This window comes from Zalophus californianus, chromosome 3 (assembly GCF_009762305.2).
Source record: "Zalophus californianus isolate mZalCal1 chromosome 3, mZalCal1.pri.v2, whole genome shotgun sequence".
NCBI classification, from domain to species: Eukaryota; Metazoa; Chordata; class Mammalia; order Carnivora; family Otariidae; genus Zalophus; species Zalophus californianus.
Window position 1 is genome coordinate 190,371,508 of NC_045597.1, and position 18,288 is coordinate 190,389,795.

Consider the following 18,288-nt stretch of genomic DNA (forward strand, 5'->3'; position numbering starts at 1 on the left):
ACAGAGCAAAGCCCACGATTGGCCTCCTTGCTGCGTTCCCACTCCCACACTGGCAGAGGAGAATTTTCAGAGTAGGCATGGCGTTCACCATGTCCAAACCTTGTGGCCCGGTGTTTGGTAGTCACCACTTGTATAGAGAACATTTGTCTTTCTGGAATATTCTGGGGAGTGGTAAAAGGCAAGGCCATCCTGACCACAGTCAGGCAGCCCACCTCCACACCACGGCCGCAGTTTCTCTGTAAGAGCTGACCTCGTAGGACCGAAGGGCGAGAAAGAAGTGAGCACTTCTGGGCGTAGGCCCACGTGACCACCGTGGTCTCCTCCCTGAAGGGGATGATGAAGGTACTGCTCTCAAAATGGATTTTGGGCAAAACACCTGTTTTGTGTATCATATAAAGGAGAAAGAACCTTTTAAAGCTGGAACTGTCATCTAAAGCAAAGGGAGAAACTCAGCATTCGTTGGGTATAGTTGTTGCGAGTATAGGACCAAATTATGAAACTAAAGGATAAGATTTGGATGCCTCGGGCTTTATGTTTTACAGAACATTACTATGTGAACACTGTAATCATATTTTGTTGCTTAAAAGAAAGTCCTTTTTTTTTTTTTAAAGATTTTATTTATTTGTCATAGAGAAGGGGGGAGAGAGCAGGGGGAGCAGCCAGGAGAGGGAGAAGCAGACTCTCCGCCGAGCAGGGAGCCCAACATGGGACTCGATCCCAGGACCCTGGGATCATGACCTGAGCCAAAGGCAGACACTTAACCGACTAAGCCACCCAGGCATCCCTTAAAAGAAAATCCTTAGTTTTATTTTCCTTTTGTGTAATGTTGCCATGCCTCGTTACCACTGCATTCCGTATAAGTTGGTTCGCGTAGCCCGTACAAGTAACAGGCGGTAGGCAGGTGAGCCCGATGTACGCACTGTGTGCATAAGCACATCAGAGTCCATAGGAGCAGGTGTCCTGATTCAGGTAAAAGTGGGCAAGATGCAAAGAGCGGGCATGGTTTTCACAGTGATGAGTATTGCACTGGATAACTGGGAAAACACAGACTTTGGAATAAATATTTGGACTGATTTCTAAATATAATTGCTTAAGTGAGAGCCTACCTTCGGATGTGCTTAATATTTTCATCTTGAATTGTCCTGAACACCAGATTATATCCATCTCCAGGATGCAGCAGCAGCCTGGCAGTGGGTGTGAGCAGGCCCACGGCTTCTCCGGCTCCCCTTTCTTTCTTTGCCATCTGGTTGCACCATGTCCCAAGACCATGTTTTCATTTCTTTCTTTCCCTTTATTAAATTGTGCCTCTCACAGCTTGGGCGGAACTGGTCGTAATACTTTGGAATTTTGCAAGACCTGGAGTGGCAGTCCTGTCATCACATTGTCCTGCTAAGCACTGTCCAGGTCCATACAGTAGGTGCTCAGGGTACCTTCAAGAATGTGCATGTAGGCTCATGCATCGTGAGGACTCCTACAATAGCTAAGCGCAGATGTGAGCAGGTGACACACGAGGAGACCCCAGCACGAGAAAAACGTAAGGGTGACATTCAGACCCTTTAGATTTTAAAGACAGACAAAATTAACATTATCGCCATTTTAAGCTTTTATTAAAAAATAAACTAGAGAGAAAAGGTAAACTCAGCATTGGTGAAATTAATAACAGCTAATATCCACAGAGGCATTGCAGTTTACAAAGTGCTTGTAAATGATGTTTATACCAATCAGCCATGTGGGGCATATTATTGTCATCATCATTAGTGTTCCATTTTACAAATCACGAACTGAATTGTTTTCAAGATGCCCGGTTCCATCTTCTTTTGGCCGATGGCCTCAGAAAATCAGCAACATACGTCACAAATCAGAAAGACTATAATGCTGTTTGACTGAGTAATGACTCTCCTGGGATTTTATCCTAAGGAAGAGTCTAAATAGAAGATGTCCTTTGCAGTATTGTTTACCCTAATGAGAAATTGGAAATGAAACTATCCAGAAGTAGGAAAATAGCAGTATGAATTGTCTGCATTGAATCAGCAAGATGTCACATATCTAAAATTATTATAAAGATTATGGAACATGTGAAGAGGGTTAGGAAGTCATAAGAAAGAAGTGTAATATAAAATTACATCATTTCTGTGGCCATCACTAAGAAGAATTGATGCTCATGTTCAATAATGAGTTGATCTGTTACATGAGATTTTGAAAGTCTAATTGATGTCATTCGTGCAAGGTAAGTTTTAAAGACGTTTGTACAACGAGAACGATTCATTGTTTTCTTACTTGGACATCATAATCAGAGCAGGGAGAAATCCGAACAAAATGAGCTATTTCTGCATTTTAGGAAGTAAGTGGGAACTGATTGCGGGACTGTAGTTCTGAGCGCGGCCACACTGTTGTATGTAGTGGTGGTCACATCCGCTGGTACCGCCGGGTCCGGACTCTGTACGTTTTCTCCTGTCTGGATAGCACGGGTGGAAGTACATCCCAGCAAAGAGATGCACCGCGATGCCTATCTCCGTAGTAGATGTGTTCAACGCACTGTAACAGAACAAGTGTCATTTTGTAGCAATGCAGAATCCTGGACGCCTTACGTCTTTAAGATACTGACTTGTCCTTGGAAAAAATCCTCTTAGCCTCAAGTCCTGATTGCCAAAAAGGAGGGCAGATTTCCAGTGCAAATAGTGCCACGAACAGCCCTGCTCATAGGCACTTAAATCATCCGTAGCTCACTTTTTATGGTAGTGTTGTGAATTATATTCTTTTTGGGTTTATAATTAGAAGACGAACAGATGGCGAAGGCCTATTTTGAAGTGGTGTGGCCATTAGGAGTAGCCTTGGCCGCCCTGCTCTGATTTCAGCAAACTGGCTTTCCTGCGCGCGCTCAGCGGGGTCCGTGCTCCTGGAGGTTTGCAAGGCGGCCTCGCACCCCAGACTTCTCTGACATCGGAAGCCAGGTAGGACTGAGAACCGACCCCCAAAAGCGATCTCTGTGTGTTTCTCAGGGAGAGGCCTCCAAGGGGAAGAGGGAGCTCCTATCGATCCTGTGCTGTAATTACGATTTGTTTTTAGAAAGGTATAGAATTCCACAGTGGAAACCAACTTCTGCATTGTACTGGGGCACTCGTAGACCCTCTCTGGGTTGCGCCCCCCTCGCACAAGGCCCTGGAAACTTAGGGGCCCGTCACCTATTGCCAGGCGCTGATCCTCTTCTGCAAGCTACTTCAATAATTCAAATGCCAAATATTCCTTTTCTACTTTAGGCCTTTGAGAAGGCCAAGCTATGTTTGTAAAGATGAACCAACGCAGAAAGTGCAGTGAGCAAAATTTTGTATATTAAAAGAAATGATTGTTGATGAATCTTTATTTGAATGCTATGAAAAGCCTTATTTCAGAGTATGTTTTTAAAAATCAGAGCAAGCTATTTTTTATGTAATAAGCCTATAGCTTAAAAGAGGAATTCTATCTTTGATGTCATTTGGTGGATGAAAACATTCGCGTTCAATAGAAAACCAGCATCTTTTTCATGCTCGTTTGAGATCAGTTCAGGCAACATACTGATATTCATTCAGATATAAATGCCAGAGTCGCTTTGAAATGCAAATTGTTTTAAGAAAAATAGCATATGGTGGAGGTAAGTACCTTTTCAAATCAACTCTTACACTTTAGGGATATAAGTAAAGCTAAAATTATTCTTTGGGAAGAATCTGGCGCTTTTGACACATGGAAGCTTGCGCTAATCAGGGCGGCAGTAAGCACACACATATCCATATCAAGGAGATGGCTCTGAGAGGCCCTGGATTAGCATGGTAATGTAGCCGCCCCCTGCTAATCGAGGCCAGGGGCCCAGCTGATCCAGAGATGCGGTATTTGAGGAAACCCTCCTTCTGAGTTCAGAACAGGCCAGGTAGTCGACTGTTTTTCCTGATAATATTTGGGGAAAAGATACTGAGACAAATAACAAACAGGTCTTTTCATGACCCCTTGCTTTGGAAGCAGTACTTCCTACTGTGAAGGGCTGAGCCCCTCTTTGAGACGTAGGTCTGGTGCCCCCGTCTCCTCGCCCCCCTCAGCTCTGTCCCTCATGCTTGCTGACGTGACTTCTGTATCCACAGACTATTCAGATGACCCCTTTTTAGCTTTTTGGGCAGGTGAGATAAGTTGTATCAACAGAACACGCACAAAGAAAGTGCAAAATCCTGATAGCCAAGTGTGCCGGCGGCCGTCCTCAGATCGGGAAGCAGCAGGTGGCCACCGGCCGCCTCCTGTCCGCACTGTCTGTACACACACACACGCCTGAGGGTGGTTGCCATCTGATCGCTCATTCCCAGGACCTGTGGGTGGTGAACGGTTGGGGTCATGGCCACTGGTGCTCGGGTTGGTCTTCTCCGCACATCCTGTCTGTGAAGTTCATCCTGCCATGGCTGCGTCAGCATCTATCCGTCCTTGCCGGTGTATGGCGTTCCACCGTATGGACATGCCATGGGGCGCCCGTGGTGGGGAGACACCCGCCATTTCTGGTTCAGGGCTCTCCCGAGGAATGCCGCGGTGAGCGTTCTCGTGCATGCTTTCTGGCACCACTGTTGGGCACGTCTGTGCGACTTCGACTGGACTGATGTGAAAGGAAAACGGGAATCTGGAGGGAGAGGCTCGTATCAGACTATTCAGTGAACGCTTCACATCAGGTGAGTCAGTCAGAAGAGAGTTTGGGTTGTCCTGGGATAGCGTGAGACTTTCCATACTGTTCTGGAGAGAGGGGCCTCCATGTCCAAAATCTAAAATAAATCTGCAGTGTTCCATGAAGTGTCTCCTGAACCTTCCAGGGGCTGTTCTTCCTGCCCTCAGACCTCCTTACGGCTCTTGTGTTGTGGCCACATGTGGGCTTGTCCGATACCTTCTGCTGGACGAGGTGGGAGCTCTCCTAAGGGCACAGACTGTTTCCTTCGCTGTGCCCAGTGCACAGTGTGCTGCGGGTTCAGTTTCGGGCGACAGGGAGGGGCAGGAGGTCTGTGTTCGAGGAGGTGGTGGGCCCGTGGAGGGCCCACTTCCACTTTGCTAGCAAGCTGACGAGCCAGCCTGCCAGGTCCTAGATGATGAGAGCCTGGTGTCAGGACAAATGGCAGGTCATTACTCGCAGCTGCACCAGTGCCCAGAGTATCAGCCTCGTCATGCACCCGTTCCCCCAAGGCCAGGAGACACCAGCACACACACTGGGTTGCATTACAGAAGAGGAACCCCGAGTTTAGGAAACCCCAGTCTTTCCTAATGGGATGTATACAAGCCTGCCCGACCTGTGCCAAGGAAGGCAGTGTTGTTATCCCAGACAGTACATGGAATGGATCTGCCCTCCTCTGGAGGAAGACATTTCTCTCTCATCCATGTCTATTCACCATATGGACAGTCCGGAAAAGGCCATCCAGAACAAAAGGATGCCAGTGCACATGCTACACAACATGAAGAAGCACAAGATCCATGCGGCAGTCTCCCGGCAGTGGTGGCGTGGGCATTCTGGTAGGGCACGGGGAATGGAAGGCAGGGCTGAGGAGGAGGAAGGGCAGGAAAGAATGGAAGGTACCCCTCCTCCCATCCTCCGGGAGGTCACGGCCCTGGTGCTCGGCCCTGGGGGGAACAGGTGTCCCATTGGCTTGCTTTTAAGGCCCCTTGTCTGGACCCTGGCTTAGAGCTTAGTGAGTTAGACTAAGTGTTGGACCTTCCTCCTCGTCCCCGAGAGTGAGGACATTCCAATCCAGTTTTTAGAAGCTCTTCTCTCCAGGGAGAGACAGGCATGCCTACAAAGAAAGTGGTTTCCAGCCGCGTGCCGAGTTCTTTCTTCCCCAATCAGATAGACCTTTGTGCCGTATCTTGGTTCTCAGCCACACGAATGAAATTCCGCAGCAAGACGGACATGCGTTCAGGGTGGGCACCTGCTGGAGCCGTTCAGCCCGACTGCCAGGAGCAGAGGCCCCTCTGCCTGGGCTCAGCCACGTTGAGAATAGTGTTCAGGCCCTCCGTGTTATCTCCGTGGTCTTGGCTGCCAGGAAATCAGATCAGTCGTGGCTCCTTTTACAGACGAGAACCCCAGATCCTCAGCCTTAATTAATAACTTGTTAACGTGAAATACAGTACCATTCATTGGAAGATGTAGGCCTAGAGAACGTTGAGAGAAAATAAAGTGAGTTTAAGCTCAGCACCTCCCTTAACCTGCTTTAGAGGTATTTTCAGAAGCGGTGAGAACAACTCGCAGCATGGTCACACGTAGGGCAGACAGGGCTGGATGCGTCCGCGTATAGTCTAGGAGCAGGGGCCGGTGTTGCTTGACCATTCGTGACTTTATTCAGAAATAGAAAATTATGCATTAGCTTTTGTTGGATGGTGTGTGTGTCTTTGTAAAAACAAGCATCAGAAATTGACATAAAATACTGTAATTAGATCTGTATAGTTATTTAAGATATTCATGAAACACTTGGCATAGTTGGTTTCTTTGACTAATGGATTCACTCTGAGCAAGTCGAAATGCCTCAGAGTGTGACCACTGGCCCAGGACTGCTCCCCTGTGGAGCAAGATGCTCCGCGGGCCACAGCAAGCCACTGAGACTGCTTTTATGGGGCCGGGGCCGCATCTGTGGACCACTGGTTTGCCTCAAAGTTAAAACCTGTGTCTTCATGTGTTTACATTTAAAGGCAAGTGCCTGTCTGTGTGGATCCCCAAGCTATATATTTAGGGCAAAAACAGGATTTTTTGTCCTTCATAATTTTTTTGTTCTGTCGCAGTTAATCTTTTATTGTTTGGCATTTGGAAAAATTTGACATTAAAATAAAGTGAGTATATATGAAAGAGAGATTTGCTCTCTTGAGAGAAAATCAGAAACATTTTACTTCTGAAGCGAGATTCTTCTTACGCATATTTTTGAAAGATTTTGTGACTCGCAGTTAGCAAAGATGAGGACCGGGCAGGCGTGCAGGTGAGTGAAGTGGGCCGGGCAGGCAGGTGTGGGCTCTGGCTGACCCACTGTCCATTTGGAGAGTCACAGACACAAGCCTACTGCTGCCAGATACTCTTATTTTTCAAATAATGCCAGAAACCACAGACTTTTAGAAGACCTCTCCCAGATTCTACCTTAGAAAAGAAGTCATTGTCTACTCAGGAAAAATGCATCTGTGAGCTCAACCCAGACTCCAAGCCTCGAGTCTTTTGTGACTGTGTGTCCATATACCCACATTCACGTGGCCAGAGCTCAGTCATGTAGTGTATCTCGAGTCCACTGTGGGGGGTTGGGTGTGGTTGCGAGGAGAACGTCACGCCCTGACGTTCGGCTTTCTGAAGAATTCTTCATACCTGTTTTGGGTCTTGCACTGATTCGGCAGTCACACACCAGGGCACACAGTCTTGCCAGAAGGTTCTTTACTCCACAGGTCCCGGTGGGGTTCCTTGGGGATCCCCTCAGGAGCCCAACCCCAGAGCTCCTCCCCCAGCAGCTTTATACATTGAACTCGCTGTGCTTAAATTTTCCTTTGACAAACAGCTAGAATTTTGAGAACCAGTGGACCAGCAGCAGACACGTGACCAGCTCCATCACGTGGGTTTACTTCAGTGTATACGTTTGAAGGAACCTACTCTCCTCCTTCCGCAGTGGCTGTTCGGCCTGGAGATGAAGAGTTTGTCAACCTAAGACGAGCTCTTTGTCCGATACCTCAGTTAGAACATTTCACGTGTTCCTATCCCAAGTTCGTAGTGATTTCTGGGTATCTGAGCTTTAGCAGGTGAACTCAGAATTTCGTGTGCACCCACATTACCTGAGGAGCTTCTGAAAAAGCAGGTGCTAGGGTAGGGCCTGGGAGTCTGCATTCCTAACGAGCTCCTGGGCCATGCTGCTGTTGGTCTGAGAACCACACTCAGGAGGATCTGTGTCCTTCCACACCTCAGCTCCTGAGATGTATGTCACTTTTGGCTTTTTTCTGGAATTGGGTAGAGCTTCCTGGGAATAGTTTCCCCTTATGACATTCAAAGTGTGCTCGGTTCAGATAACAGCATAAAATCGGTATCATTTTTTAAGCTAGAAATATATTTTCTGAAGCAAAATCTCTCATCTCCGTGGACCACTTGTTTGTTTCATGGCTCACGTACGCGTTTCAGTAGATGATCTTGGGCCTGCCCCGTGCTTGTGGGATCACGGTCAGGTCAGTTGTTGGTAGCAGAGCCCCGGTTCCTACCTCTGCCGGGCTCATTGGGCCCCCTGGAGTGCTGTGGGAAAAGGGCATTCTCTCAAGCCCCAGGCCTTCAGAGTCAAAATACAAATATTTTGAAGCCTCTATTTTTAAAAAGCTCCATGGGCGATTCTGGTAATTGGCCAGACTTGGGAACTACGAATCCGGTCTATGCACTTAAAATCTTGTGCTATGAACACCTTCTATTAAAACAATTTGAACTTAATTGGCTCTAAACTAAAATAATTAGAGGAAAGTTTAAAACAAAACAAACCTGATCTCTCTGAAGATCTGCATCCAACAAACAAATTAACTCACAGAAGGTGGATGGGCCACGCTTTAGAGAAAGGCACTGAATCATGATTTTGAGTCTAAAATTGGTATGACCAGGAAATCATTAATTCTCATGTTGAGCAGCTGATCCGTATCATCCGGTACACGATGGGACCGTTCCATCACGGCCCTGTGTCCTGTGCAGTGGCGAAGGCCGTCCTTTCTCTGCTGGGCCACTTCAAGGGTCGCGTGCCCTCCAATGTCTCGTCTAGAAGCTTTGATTTGGGTTGATCGTAGAGCTTCACCGCGACGGTTGGCTGCATTTGTGGTCATTTTCCCTTCTGTGGATACGTTAACAGCGGTGGCTCCTGTAGAGTCCATCTTGCTGGGACTGAGGCATTTCCCAAAAGTGGGTCTTCCGTCTTCACCTCTGCCCCACCTAGAGGCGGTGTCACGTCGGTGTCTGTTTAGGGTTGTGTCGCCTGGCTCCCTAGAATCTGTTCCACCCTCGTTTTCCTCTTGCATATTGTTTTGTCAGGGTGCTTCCGTCTTCCGCATAGCAGGGCACCGGCTAGCAGCTCTCGGTGCTGAGGGCCACCGTGCACGAGCACGTGTGCGTCCAGTCTAACTCGTGCTGGCTTCTGGGGTCCGCAGTCCGAGGTGGTGTTCACCTGACTTGTTTATTCCTAGGGAATGTCACTAGTGCGTCTGGGTCTCAGATGGCCAGCGGCATCAGCCTGGGCTCCTTCGGCAGCCGGCCGGACGGCATGCAGCAGCGCTCCTACTCTGTCTCCAGTGCCGACCAGTGGAGTGAGGCTACGGTCATTGCAAACTCGGCCATCAGCAGTGGTAAGAGAGGGCACAGCCCCCCAGACCCGTGGCCCCCTCGTGGTCCTTGGTGTGAGCCAGGGCCCGGATGCAGCACCCTGACCGACCGCGCTCACTCTGTGTGCCGGGCCCGTGGCGCGGCCGCGTGAGCAGGGCGTGTGTCACCTTTCATCTGCGGAGCGTTTGGTCCTTGACAGAGGCTTCACTCGCATCCTCCCACGTGGTCCTGCTCAGGGAGGAGCAGGTTGCCTGCCAGATATGGGAAGCGAGGCTGCACACCCACGGTCCCATGACAGGGAGGCAAGAAACAATGCAGAGCCCTTGTCCTGGTCACACTTCCCTGGGGGCCACGCCCACACTTCCACCAGCGGTGCACGTGTTACCTTGTCTCGGACTGTGTGTCTTTGCTTTTTCCATCCAAGGAAAACACAGAATTCATTCTCCTTACCAGTTTTCCAAAATTCCCAATGCACCTTCTACATTTGGAGAGTTCTCCTATCACCCCTTTTTGGTGAGCGTGGGCAGTCTTTGGGAGACATGTGCGGACGTTGGAAGCCTCCTGGGTGTTTGTGTGGAGTCGTGAATGACGTGCTGTCGAGGCGGCGCGCTGTGCCTGTGGCATTCTGTCTGGGGCCTGTTCACCGGTATTTAATGGAATTCCCACTGTTGTATGTCATCTATCAGACAGGGTTTTAAAGTAATTTCAGCATAATTTGTTCTAATTAAAAGATTGAGCATCAGGTCTTCCCTGTAGACCCACCAGCTGCTGCAGCAGGACGTTTGCTGTGGGTAAACATAATCCTTATTTCTGGTTGCTTCCATCCCTCTGGCAGACCCTGCCAAGTGAGAGCTTTCATAAGGATGGCTCCAGACTGGGGGCGGAGGAGAAACAGAGTCCGTCCAGGTGGCACCCAGGGGCGCCACAGCAGTGCGGGTCTGCAGGCGTTGGTGGTACGGCGTGCGTGGACAGAGCACGGCCCCCGTGCGCGGCATGCGCCTACCTCCGGGGCCCCTTCCCCACCCAGAGGAGGATGCTTGGGCAGCCAGTGTCCCCTTCCAACTCTTCTGGGCTTTACGCCCATTGTCTGAGGTCCTGCGGATGCCCTGAGAACCCCAGCAAAGCGGGTTCTGGCTCCCTGACACGAAGCACCCAGAGTGTGGTCCCTTGGAAGGTGACGTCTGAGCGTTCACAGCTGTCGCCTGGCCTGGAAGGGCCTGTGCTCAGTCAGCACTCGCATCCCCAGCCCGGCGGCCTGAGGCATGGGTGTGCTTGCTTCCCTCGTGTGGTTTGGGTGTGAGCACAGGACCTGCTCCGGGGCAGCCTCTGTAGCTGTTGTTGTTTTAGGAGGAACGAGGAGTTCACATAATTACCACATCATCGAGGTGCTTCTTCATCAGCATCACTAGCCAGCCGGGCTTATCCTGTGGCCACCTTTCTGCGGAGGTGTTTCCAGAGTCCGCTGTACACACTGCCTTGGCCCCCCCTTGTCAGGCAGGAACCTTCTAGAACTTTCCTCCTCCCAGTGCATCATGGAGCCACCAGCCTAAGGAGGCCGACAGGGTTGGAGTTCTGCTCCTTTTGTGCTGTGGGAGTTTTATTTGGGGAGAAGGGGGGAATAAGAGCAAGTTCCTGAGAGAGAACATCACCCCCAATCTTTGCCTCCCCTCTACTCAGAATATTTTATGGGAGTACATGGGTGGCTCAGTCGGTTAAGCATCTGACTCCTGATCTCAGCTCACGTCTTGATCTCAGGCTCATGAGTGCAAGCCCCGCGTTGGGCTCCATGCTGGGGGTGGAGCCTACTTTAAAAAAAATAGAATATTTTATAGAAAAGGCATGGGAAGTGGTATATTCATCTGAATCTGTTCTGCGCAAACCTTCCTTCTGCACACTTACCTCTCTGATAAAGACTCGCTAGGCAACCATCCCTCCACCCCACATGACAGCTCTGTGTCCAGCTAGGCATGTGTGCGATGGGGACTCCATTACTTCCAGACCCGTGGTGTGGTTGGAAGTGGCATTCCACAGAAGATGTTCGCATTGGTCTCTACATACACATTTATAAAGTTCCAGTAAGAGACTGCGCTTGCCTACATACGAATGCTGTTTTTATATTTACCCAGTGATTTTTCATCTGTTCACACCCTCAAGTGTCCATTCTTCATTCATATAGCATGCTCGGTAGAAACTAGTTAGGCTCCCTGACGCCACAGAGCCTGAGCCCCAAACACGGGAGGTGAGGAGCTCCATTCTGGCCCCATGTCGGCCCCATGCTGTGATACAAGGACCGAGAACTTGTGGGGAAGCCCAAGCTGAGATGGTGCAGGTAGTTGAGGGATGGACAGTCCATCAAAGAAAACTTCTCAGAGAATCAAATTTGAGCAATGCTTACAGACCCGGATGGATTTTTTTTTTTTTTTTTTTTTTTTTGGTGCCAAACCACAAGAGGAAGTTATTATAAGCATTGAGGCAATTTGAACAAGGGCTCGGGGAGGAAGGAAGGGGGAAACGCAACAGTCAGGGAGTGGAGGTGACATGAAGGGGCCGACGGAAGCGTGTGTGGCAGAACGGGTGCACACCGGACGAGCGTGCAGAATGGCAACATGAATTAGCATCTTAATTTTAAGGCTTAGAGCTGGCCTTGCTTAAGTAGCAAAGATCTGGAAAGACAGCAGAGCGCTGCACAGGAGGAGGATTCCTACCGTTTTCCATGATCCTTCTTTGTTCCTCTATTTTCTGAGGGTTGATGGTACGTCACAACCAAGGTGCGGTTGAAAAGGGAAACAACAGCGGTAATAATAATGGGAGCTAATATTTACGGAGGGCTTCATGTGGATGATCTCATTTGATCTTCAGGGAGTAGATACTGATGTTAGCTTGACGGGGTGGGGAGACGTGGGTACGTATCGCTTGTCCAAAGTCACCCTCCAGGAGGGGCCAGAATACAAACCTGAGAACACATCAGTGCTTCTCAAGATGTGCTTCCCAGACCAGCAGTAGCCGCCACCGCCGCCACTGCTGGGAGCTGGTTACAGGTGCACATTCCTAGTCTCATCCCAGACCCACTGACCCTGAAACTCAGGGCTGGGCCCCAGCAACCTGTGTGAACAAGCCCTCCATGCGTCGATGTTGCATGCTGATGTTTGAGAAGCACGGCTCTGGCATTTGGCAGCCCCTGGGAGTTGGCTAGAAATGCAGTCACCCGGGCTGTGCCAAGACTTGCTCGGTGGGAGCCGCATGTTACCGGGACCCCTGGGGACTCTGGTCCACCTGGGCGTTGAGAAGCTTTGTCTCCACCTACAATGAGGGTAACATCCTGGCTTCCTGCTGCCCAGCACCATCTCTGCCTTCCGTGATCCATCAAGTTGCCAGACTAGAGTAATTTTTAATGAACATCAGGGCATCGGATCTGACAGGCGACTTCAAGAAAACGCGTTTATGAATGGATTTCTGGACCTCAACTTGGGCATCAACATTCCCTGCTGTGCTGGAAAATAATCACAAAAGAAACAAACATGATTAAGAGCTTTCTGTCATGCTTTTTTTCTTCTCAAGTTGCAGTTGATACAAATCCCACCCTCTTTTTTTTTTAATCATTTTATCCCCACCCCCCACCCCCCCTGCAAGTATCTGGTTTGGATGTCAGAATCATAAAAGCTTACACTGTGCTAGCAGCAGGGACAGGGAGAAGCTAAGCCGCTTTTGAATCCAGATGCCCCTGAATTGGTGAATTTGCCTTCCCATTGTCATATACTTCTATTAGAAAACATAATAATAACAACATCGGGACTCAATTTTTTCTCTGCCCCTTCGTCCACACTAAATTAAGACCTTGGCTCCAGAGAACTTTTGAAAGGCTTCCCCTCTCTACACACAGGTACTCTGGGGGGGTTTAATCTCTTTAAAGCAGCTGTGGGCAACTTCTAATTAGATAGATTACTTTGTAGTGTGAAAAACTACAAAACAGGAGGTTCTGGTTAAATTAAGAAGGGGAGGAGAAGAATCCATTCTGTGAAATGGAATGCCCCACTGCTTTATGACTATTACTGTTGTAAGGTTTTACATTAAGTACCTGAGGTTTAAAATTAAATGTCTAACATAATTTGGCGTTGCTAACATGAGACCCGCATCTGCCCTTAGAGGAAATCCAGACAGCTGAGTTCGGGGTTTCAAATTGCTGTCTGCTGGCTCTCGAGCAGCACGGAGGGTTGGATCCCTCTTCGGCTAAGCACCACATGCTGCTCGGCATAATTTTTTAAATGCAGAAACATATTCATCTTCGGCTTCTGCATTGGAAGAGGCTGTTCCCGTAGTACATGAAAAATTAATTTTTTTACATTTTTCCTCACTCCCCTAAGTGTTTGACAGAAGTAATTTTTGCAGCAAGAGGGAATAAAAACTGGTGGCTGTAAATTCCTGTCCTGCAACCTCTTGTGTAGATTCTTTATGGACCCAGAATTGATCTACATGTCAGACCCTGTTGTGGTTTAAACTGTTTATCACCATAATGGCAGCAGTGAGCCTGTGAACACCAACTTATAATCCCGGGTGAAAGAAATTGTTGTTTGCAGTCAATTAAGGGGCAGCTTAGCTTTATTGACAGATTCAGAACAATTATCTCTGCAACAACTATTGGCTGAGAGTTTTCGTGAGTCTTATTGGGAGCCTGTAATTTTTTTTTTTGATTAATCATTTTCTCTATAGGTAATTTTCTCTAGAAGCGTTAGCCAAGAGTTTGCATTACTGTGGGTATAGCAGGGGACCCCAGGGGGCCGTTTGTAGATACTTGGTTGTTCTATCTTGCTCCAAGGCAAAATGTGTTTTTAGACGCAGTACACCTGTGCCAAGGGCAAGAGCCGGTGCCGTGGACCCTGTGTGTCTGTCCAGGCACGTTCCTGCGCATCTCAGCGAGGCAGGCAGGCCTGCCACCCCGTCTCCCGCCCGTGCCAGCCTCAACGGGCTGGTTGTTGCCTCGGCAGCCCCGCTCCCCCCACACCCCACCCCCGCCTCAGCTGTCAGGTCGTCCTGATGGCCCCACTCCAGCAGTTCATCCTTGCTGCCCTGGCTGGCCATCACCATGAATACTGCCTTGCTTCACATGACTAAAGCACTTCTCTTCGACCCTCCCTCAGCCTGCCTCCACCCCTGGCCAGCGGATAGCCTTGTGGCTGCCAAGTGCACACACCGCGCTCAGCTTTCTCCATGAAGGTGCGTGTGCGTGGGCATCTCCAACAGTTTCATCCTGCGTCTTCCCGCTGGAATCTACCAGAATCTGTTATTGGACCATTGATCCTGAATCTGAAGCCTTGGAGCTTTTTAAACTTCTAAATAGTTTTTCTCACTCTGAACATTTTTTTTGCATGGCTGTGTTAATGATAAAGGCTAGACACACACGTTTCAGCCCTGCTGGTTGTGCGCCCCACACTTCCTCTGTTTTTCCTGTCCCAGGTGCGGGAAGGGGCCGGCCCAGGGATGGTCAGAGAGGGTGCTGGGACTGGGTGCAGGGATGCTTACAGTCTGAGCTCTTTTTTTCTCTCCTTGGATATTATGCTGACAATTTTGGCATGTCGCCGGCAGGTGGTGGTAGTGTGACACAGACCATGAGGCTTAATTTGTAGGCGGGTTTTTGTGAGGGAGGAAAGAGGGTCAAGGTGGAGACTGCCTTTGTTGTCAGCGGCCTCTCTGTGTTGGGAGCTTGACATCTAATGTTCATTTTCTGAGAATCACTGTCGCTGTTTGATAACTGAGGTTCAAAAAGGCTGAGAAACCCAAGACTCTTAATAATTAGCCAAAATTCAAACCCAGGTCTTTCTGAGGCCAAAGCTTATACTTTCTCCCTCTGCCATTTTTTTAAAGGGGACATGAGTGCTTAATATTAAAACATTCTATCGTAAAACTTGTTTATTTTTATAAAGCTTGCTTTTAAAGGAAACAACGTTTTCCCTTCTCTGGTTTCTCCTGAACTTTTCCCTTTATCATCAGTTCCTCCCCGATCCTAGCTGGCATTCAAAAACCATTCCCTGGGGTTTGTCATCAACCTTCAGCTTAGCGCAGTGTTAAAGGGCCCGTGGGCTCTCATCTCTCAAAGCTGGACACCCTGTCTCAGCGGCTAAGGTCTGCTCCCCTCACTGGACCGGTCGGCCTAATTAAAGGGATGACCCGGGTTCCCTCTGTGCTCAGAGCCTGCTTTCCTTTCTCTGCATGTGGCCAAGGAGAAAGCAGAAGCTTCCTAGGGTAACTGGCCACAGGGGGGAAAAGGTGTATTTTTTTTCCCCTCTGAATCAAAACGTTGTTACTTTGTACTTTATCTCCTTAGTTCCTTCCTGCAAGCTATTTCTAGCAGCAGGTGCTGACCAGAGAAAACACTGCCCCCAATATCAGAACAGGGAGCCGTGGGTTTCATGCTTGAAGGCCAGCAGCTCTCATTTTGCCCAGCAGAAGTCTAGAAATCACTGTAAAGGGAAGGCAGAGAGGGATACTGTTGCCAGTTGCTGTAGAGTCTCTTAGTCCTCTCCGGCCCTAAGTATCTTCTTCTGGATCGCTGGTTCTCAACCAGGGGTAGTTTTGTCCCCTCTCCCCATGCCCCGGGGACATTTGGCCATGTCTGGAGACATTTGGGGTTGTCACAGCTAAGGGGCAGAGGGGTGTGCTGCTGATTTCTGTGAACAGAGGGGCTACTAAATTCAGCCACACAGGACAGCCTCCCGCCCCAAAAAGTGATCCCACCCAAAATGTCAGTAGTGCCAAGGTTGACAAACTCTGATCTAGGCAGTGACAACTTCAGTTCTCTGGTCCCTTCTAACAGCCACTGGCGCTGCACTCCCTCATTATTTAATAATAATCCTTCCCGGAGAGAAGGAAGCCTGCCCTTTTTCTTCCTGGAGGGAATTCCTGCCGCCAGCCCCAGGCAGTGTCTCCTCCCTGCGAGACTTTGAACTTCAGCTCAGACCTGCCCCCCCCCCCGCCCACCCCCCCTCAGAAGCTGGAGGCTAGTCACTTCCACTCTGTCTTGCTGCCCTCACCAGCTCTGATGTTCCCTGGCATCCGGCAAACACTCGCCGCTTGCCAGGCACAAGGGCCCCACAAGACGGGGACCTAGAATGATCCCCACCCAGCTGGCCAGGGCTGGACTGCGTCTCAGGCCCTGAGAGCACCGTGCGAGGGAGGGAGGGCCCCAGCAAGCCCGGGATGGCCTTGTTGGCAGGTGTCATGTTGGTACCCTCCAGATTGAGAGACCACAGAGCAAAACAGAGCTGATCACCCGAATTCAGGGGTGCAGCGGGGTATCCAGCCTTGGGGGGGCTGACCCAGATGGCACCTGTCAATGTAGCTGTGTCCTGAGAGAACGGGAGGCCTCGGACCACCTCCTGTGCTCAGCTCTCCCCAAACTGCACTGGGCCTGCTGGGTGCTGTTGTGGGGCCACCTTTCCAGAAAGCCACATTGGGAGGTGTCCAGAGCAGTGGATGGGGTGTAGAGAGGAGTCTGAAACCCCTATCAGATAGAGACGGACTGAGGGACCGGGAGGGCGGGACCCTCACGAACCTGTCTGCACATCTTAGGCTCGAGGATGCTTTTTAGAAATCCCGGTTCATGGGGCCGAGGGCTGGCGATGTGCTTCCTCTGGCCAGGGGTGAACCTGAGCACCAGAATGGGGTTTCTAACGTGCATCCGAGGTTGAGCTCCACTTTGCGACAGGGGTGTGAACAGGTGTGCACGAACCACGGCTGCAATGAGAAATGGGAGCCTTACTCCGTGGAGGAGCCTGTTGAACTAGGGGCAGTGACTCCATGTTGCGGGAAGGATCATTGTGACAGTTTTGACACAAAGTAGCATCAAGTAACATGACACAGCATAATACTTCAAAATGATTGTTTCCAACTTTTTCTTCCCGCATCTCTTACTTGCTTACTCACCTGATGACCCTGTTTTCCCTTTACCAGGGAAATAGGGGAAGGTGCTTGCTCACTGCCCATGCCCAGACCCACCCCAGCTGCACCTGTGGCTGCTGAGACTCCTCTGCTTCCTGCTTGCACGAGGGACGAGGTGCCCCTGCCCTTGGCCGGTGTCCTCCCTTGCACCTCTGGACCCATCAGCTCTCCACGTCCAGAGGACTCTGCTCCTGGGTTCCTCCTGTCTCCTTCCTATGCCCCTAGGCCATCCCCAGTTGGCAGAGCCTGCCTGGGAGCGTGCACACCTGCCCTGACATCTCTCCTCCTGGCCCCAGCCATGGCCCTCGGCGGCTCCCACCTTGGTCCGCTCTCCTTCTGTGCGCACCTGCCCAGGACAGCTGTCTCTACTCCCCATCCCCAGTTACTCCCAGCCACGTCCTCTCTGACCCGTCCCAGTCATTCTCCATCCCAGCCCTTCGGGAACGCTGCTCTCGGCCGCGGCCAGACGCCCCCCCCGCCCCCCCCCCCCCCCCGCCAAGCCCGGAGCGCTCCCTGGTCCCCTTCATAATCTTGCTGGAAACTCTTCTCTTGGCTTCTGCCATGACACGTTCTCTGCATTTTCCTGCTGTTTTCTTGGCTATGTTTCAGAATCATCATCTTCTACTTCAGACCTCAGATCCTTGATGTTGCCCCGGACACAGTCTTCTCTCCTCACTGCAGGTCCCTGTGCCCCCAAAGTGGGCCTAGCCATCTCTCTAGACATGGAGGATGCCCAAGTTCATATGCCCCGCTGGACCATGCTCTCCTCCATTGAACACGTGTAACCAGCCACCTGCTCAAAGGGCTGGTGACCATCTCACCCTTAGCAGTTCCAAAGGGGACTCCATATTCCAGTCTGCCCCCCACCATCTCGTCCTCCCGGGGGCTCAGGCCACACACACAGTTTCTCGTACCCTCACTTTGCTGAATCTGCTCATACGGCTAGTTCTCTGCGCCCTCTTCCTGAATGCACACCAGGCTGCCCACTGACCTGCCCCTCCTCTGCCCACGGCTCCCCCTGGGGCTCAGCCTTGTCCGCCCTGTTTCGTCTCCCGCTG

General features: G+C 50.2%; 1 protein-coding gene across 11 annotated transcripts in view; it reads left to right on the forward strand.

Moving 5' to 3' along the window:
• AGAP1 (ArfGAP with GTPase domain, ankyrin repeat and PH domain 1) overlaps window positions 1-18,288 on the forward strand; it is a 527,767-nt gene that overhangs the window by 358,080 nt on the left and 151,399 nt on the right. For 7 of the 11 annotated variants that reach the window (XM_027588845.2, XM_027588846.2, XM_027588847.2 and 4 more), the window contains one exon: window positions 9,163-9,321. The exons of the other annotated variants lie outside the window; for them this stretch is intronic. In XM_027588845.2, coding sequence (XP_027444646.1) covers window positions 9,163-9,321 — 159 coding nt within the window. The remainder of the gene's footprint in view (window positions 1-9,162; window positions 9,322-18,288) is intronic. 11 annotated transcript variants of the gene reach the window in all.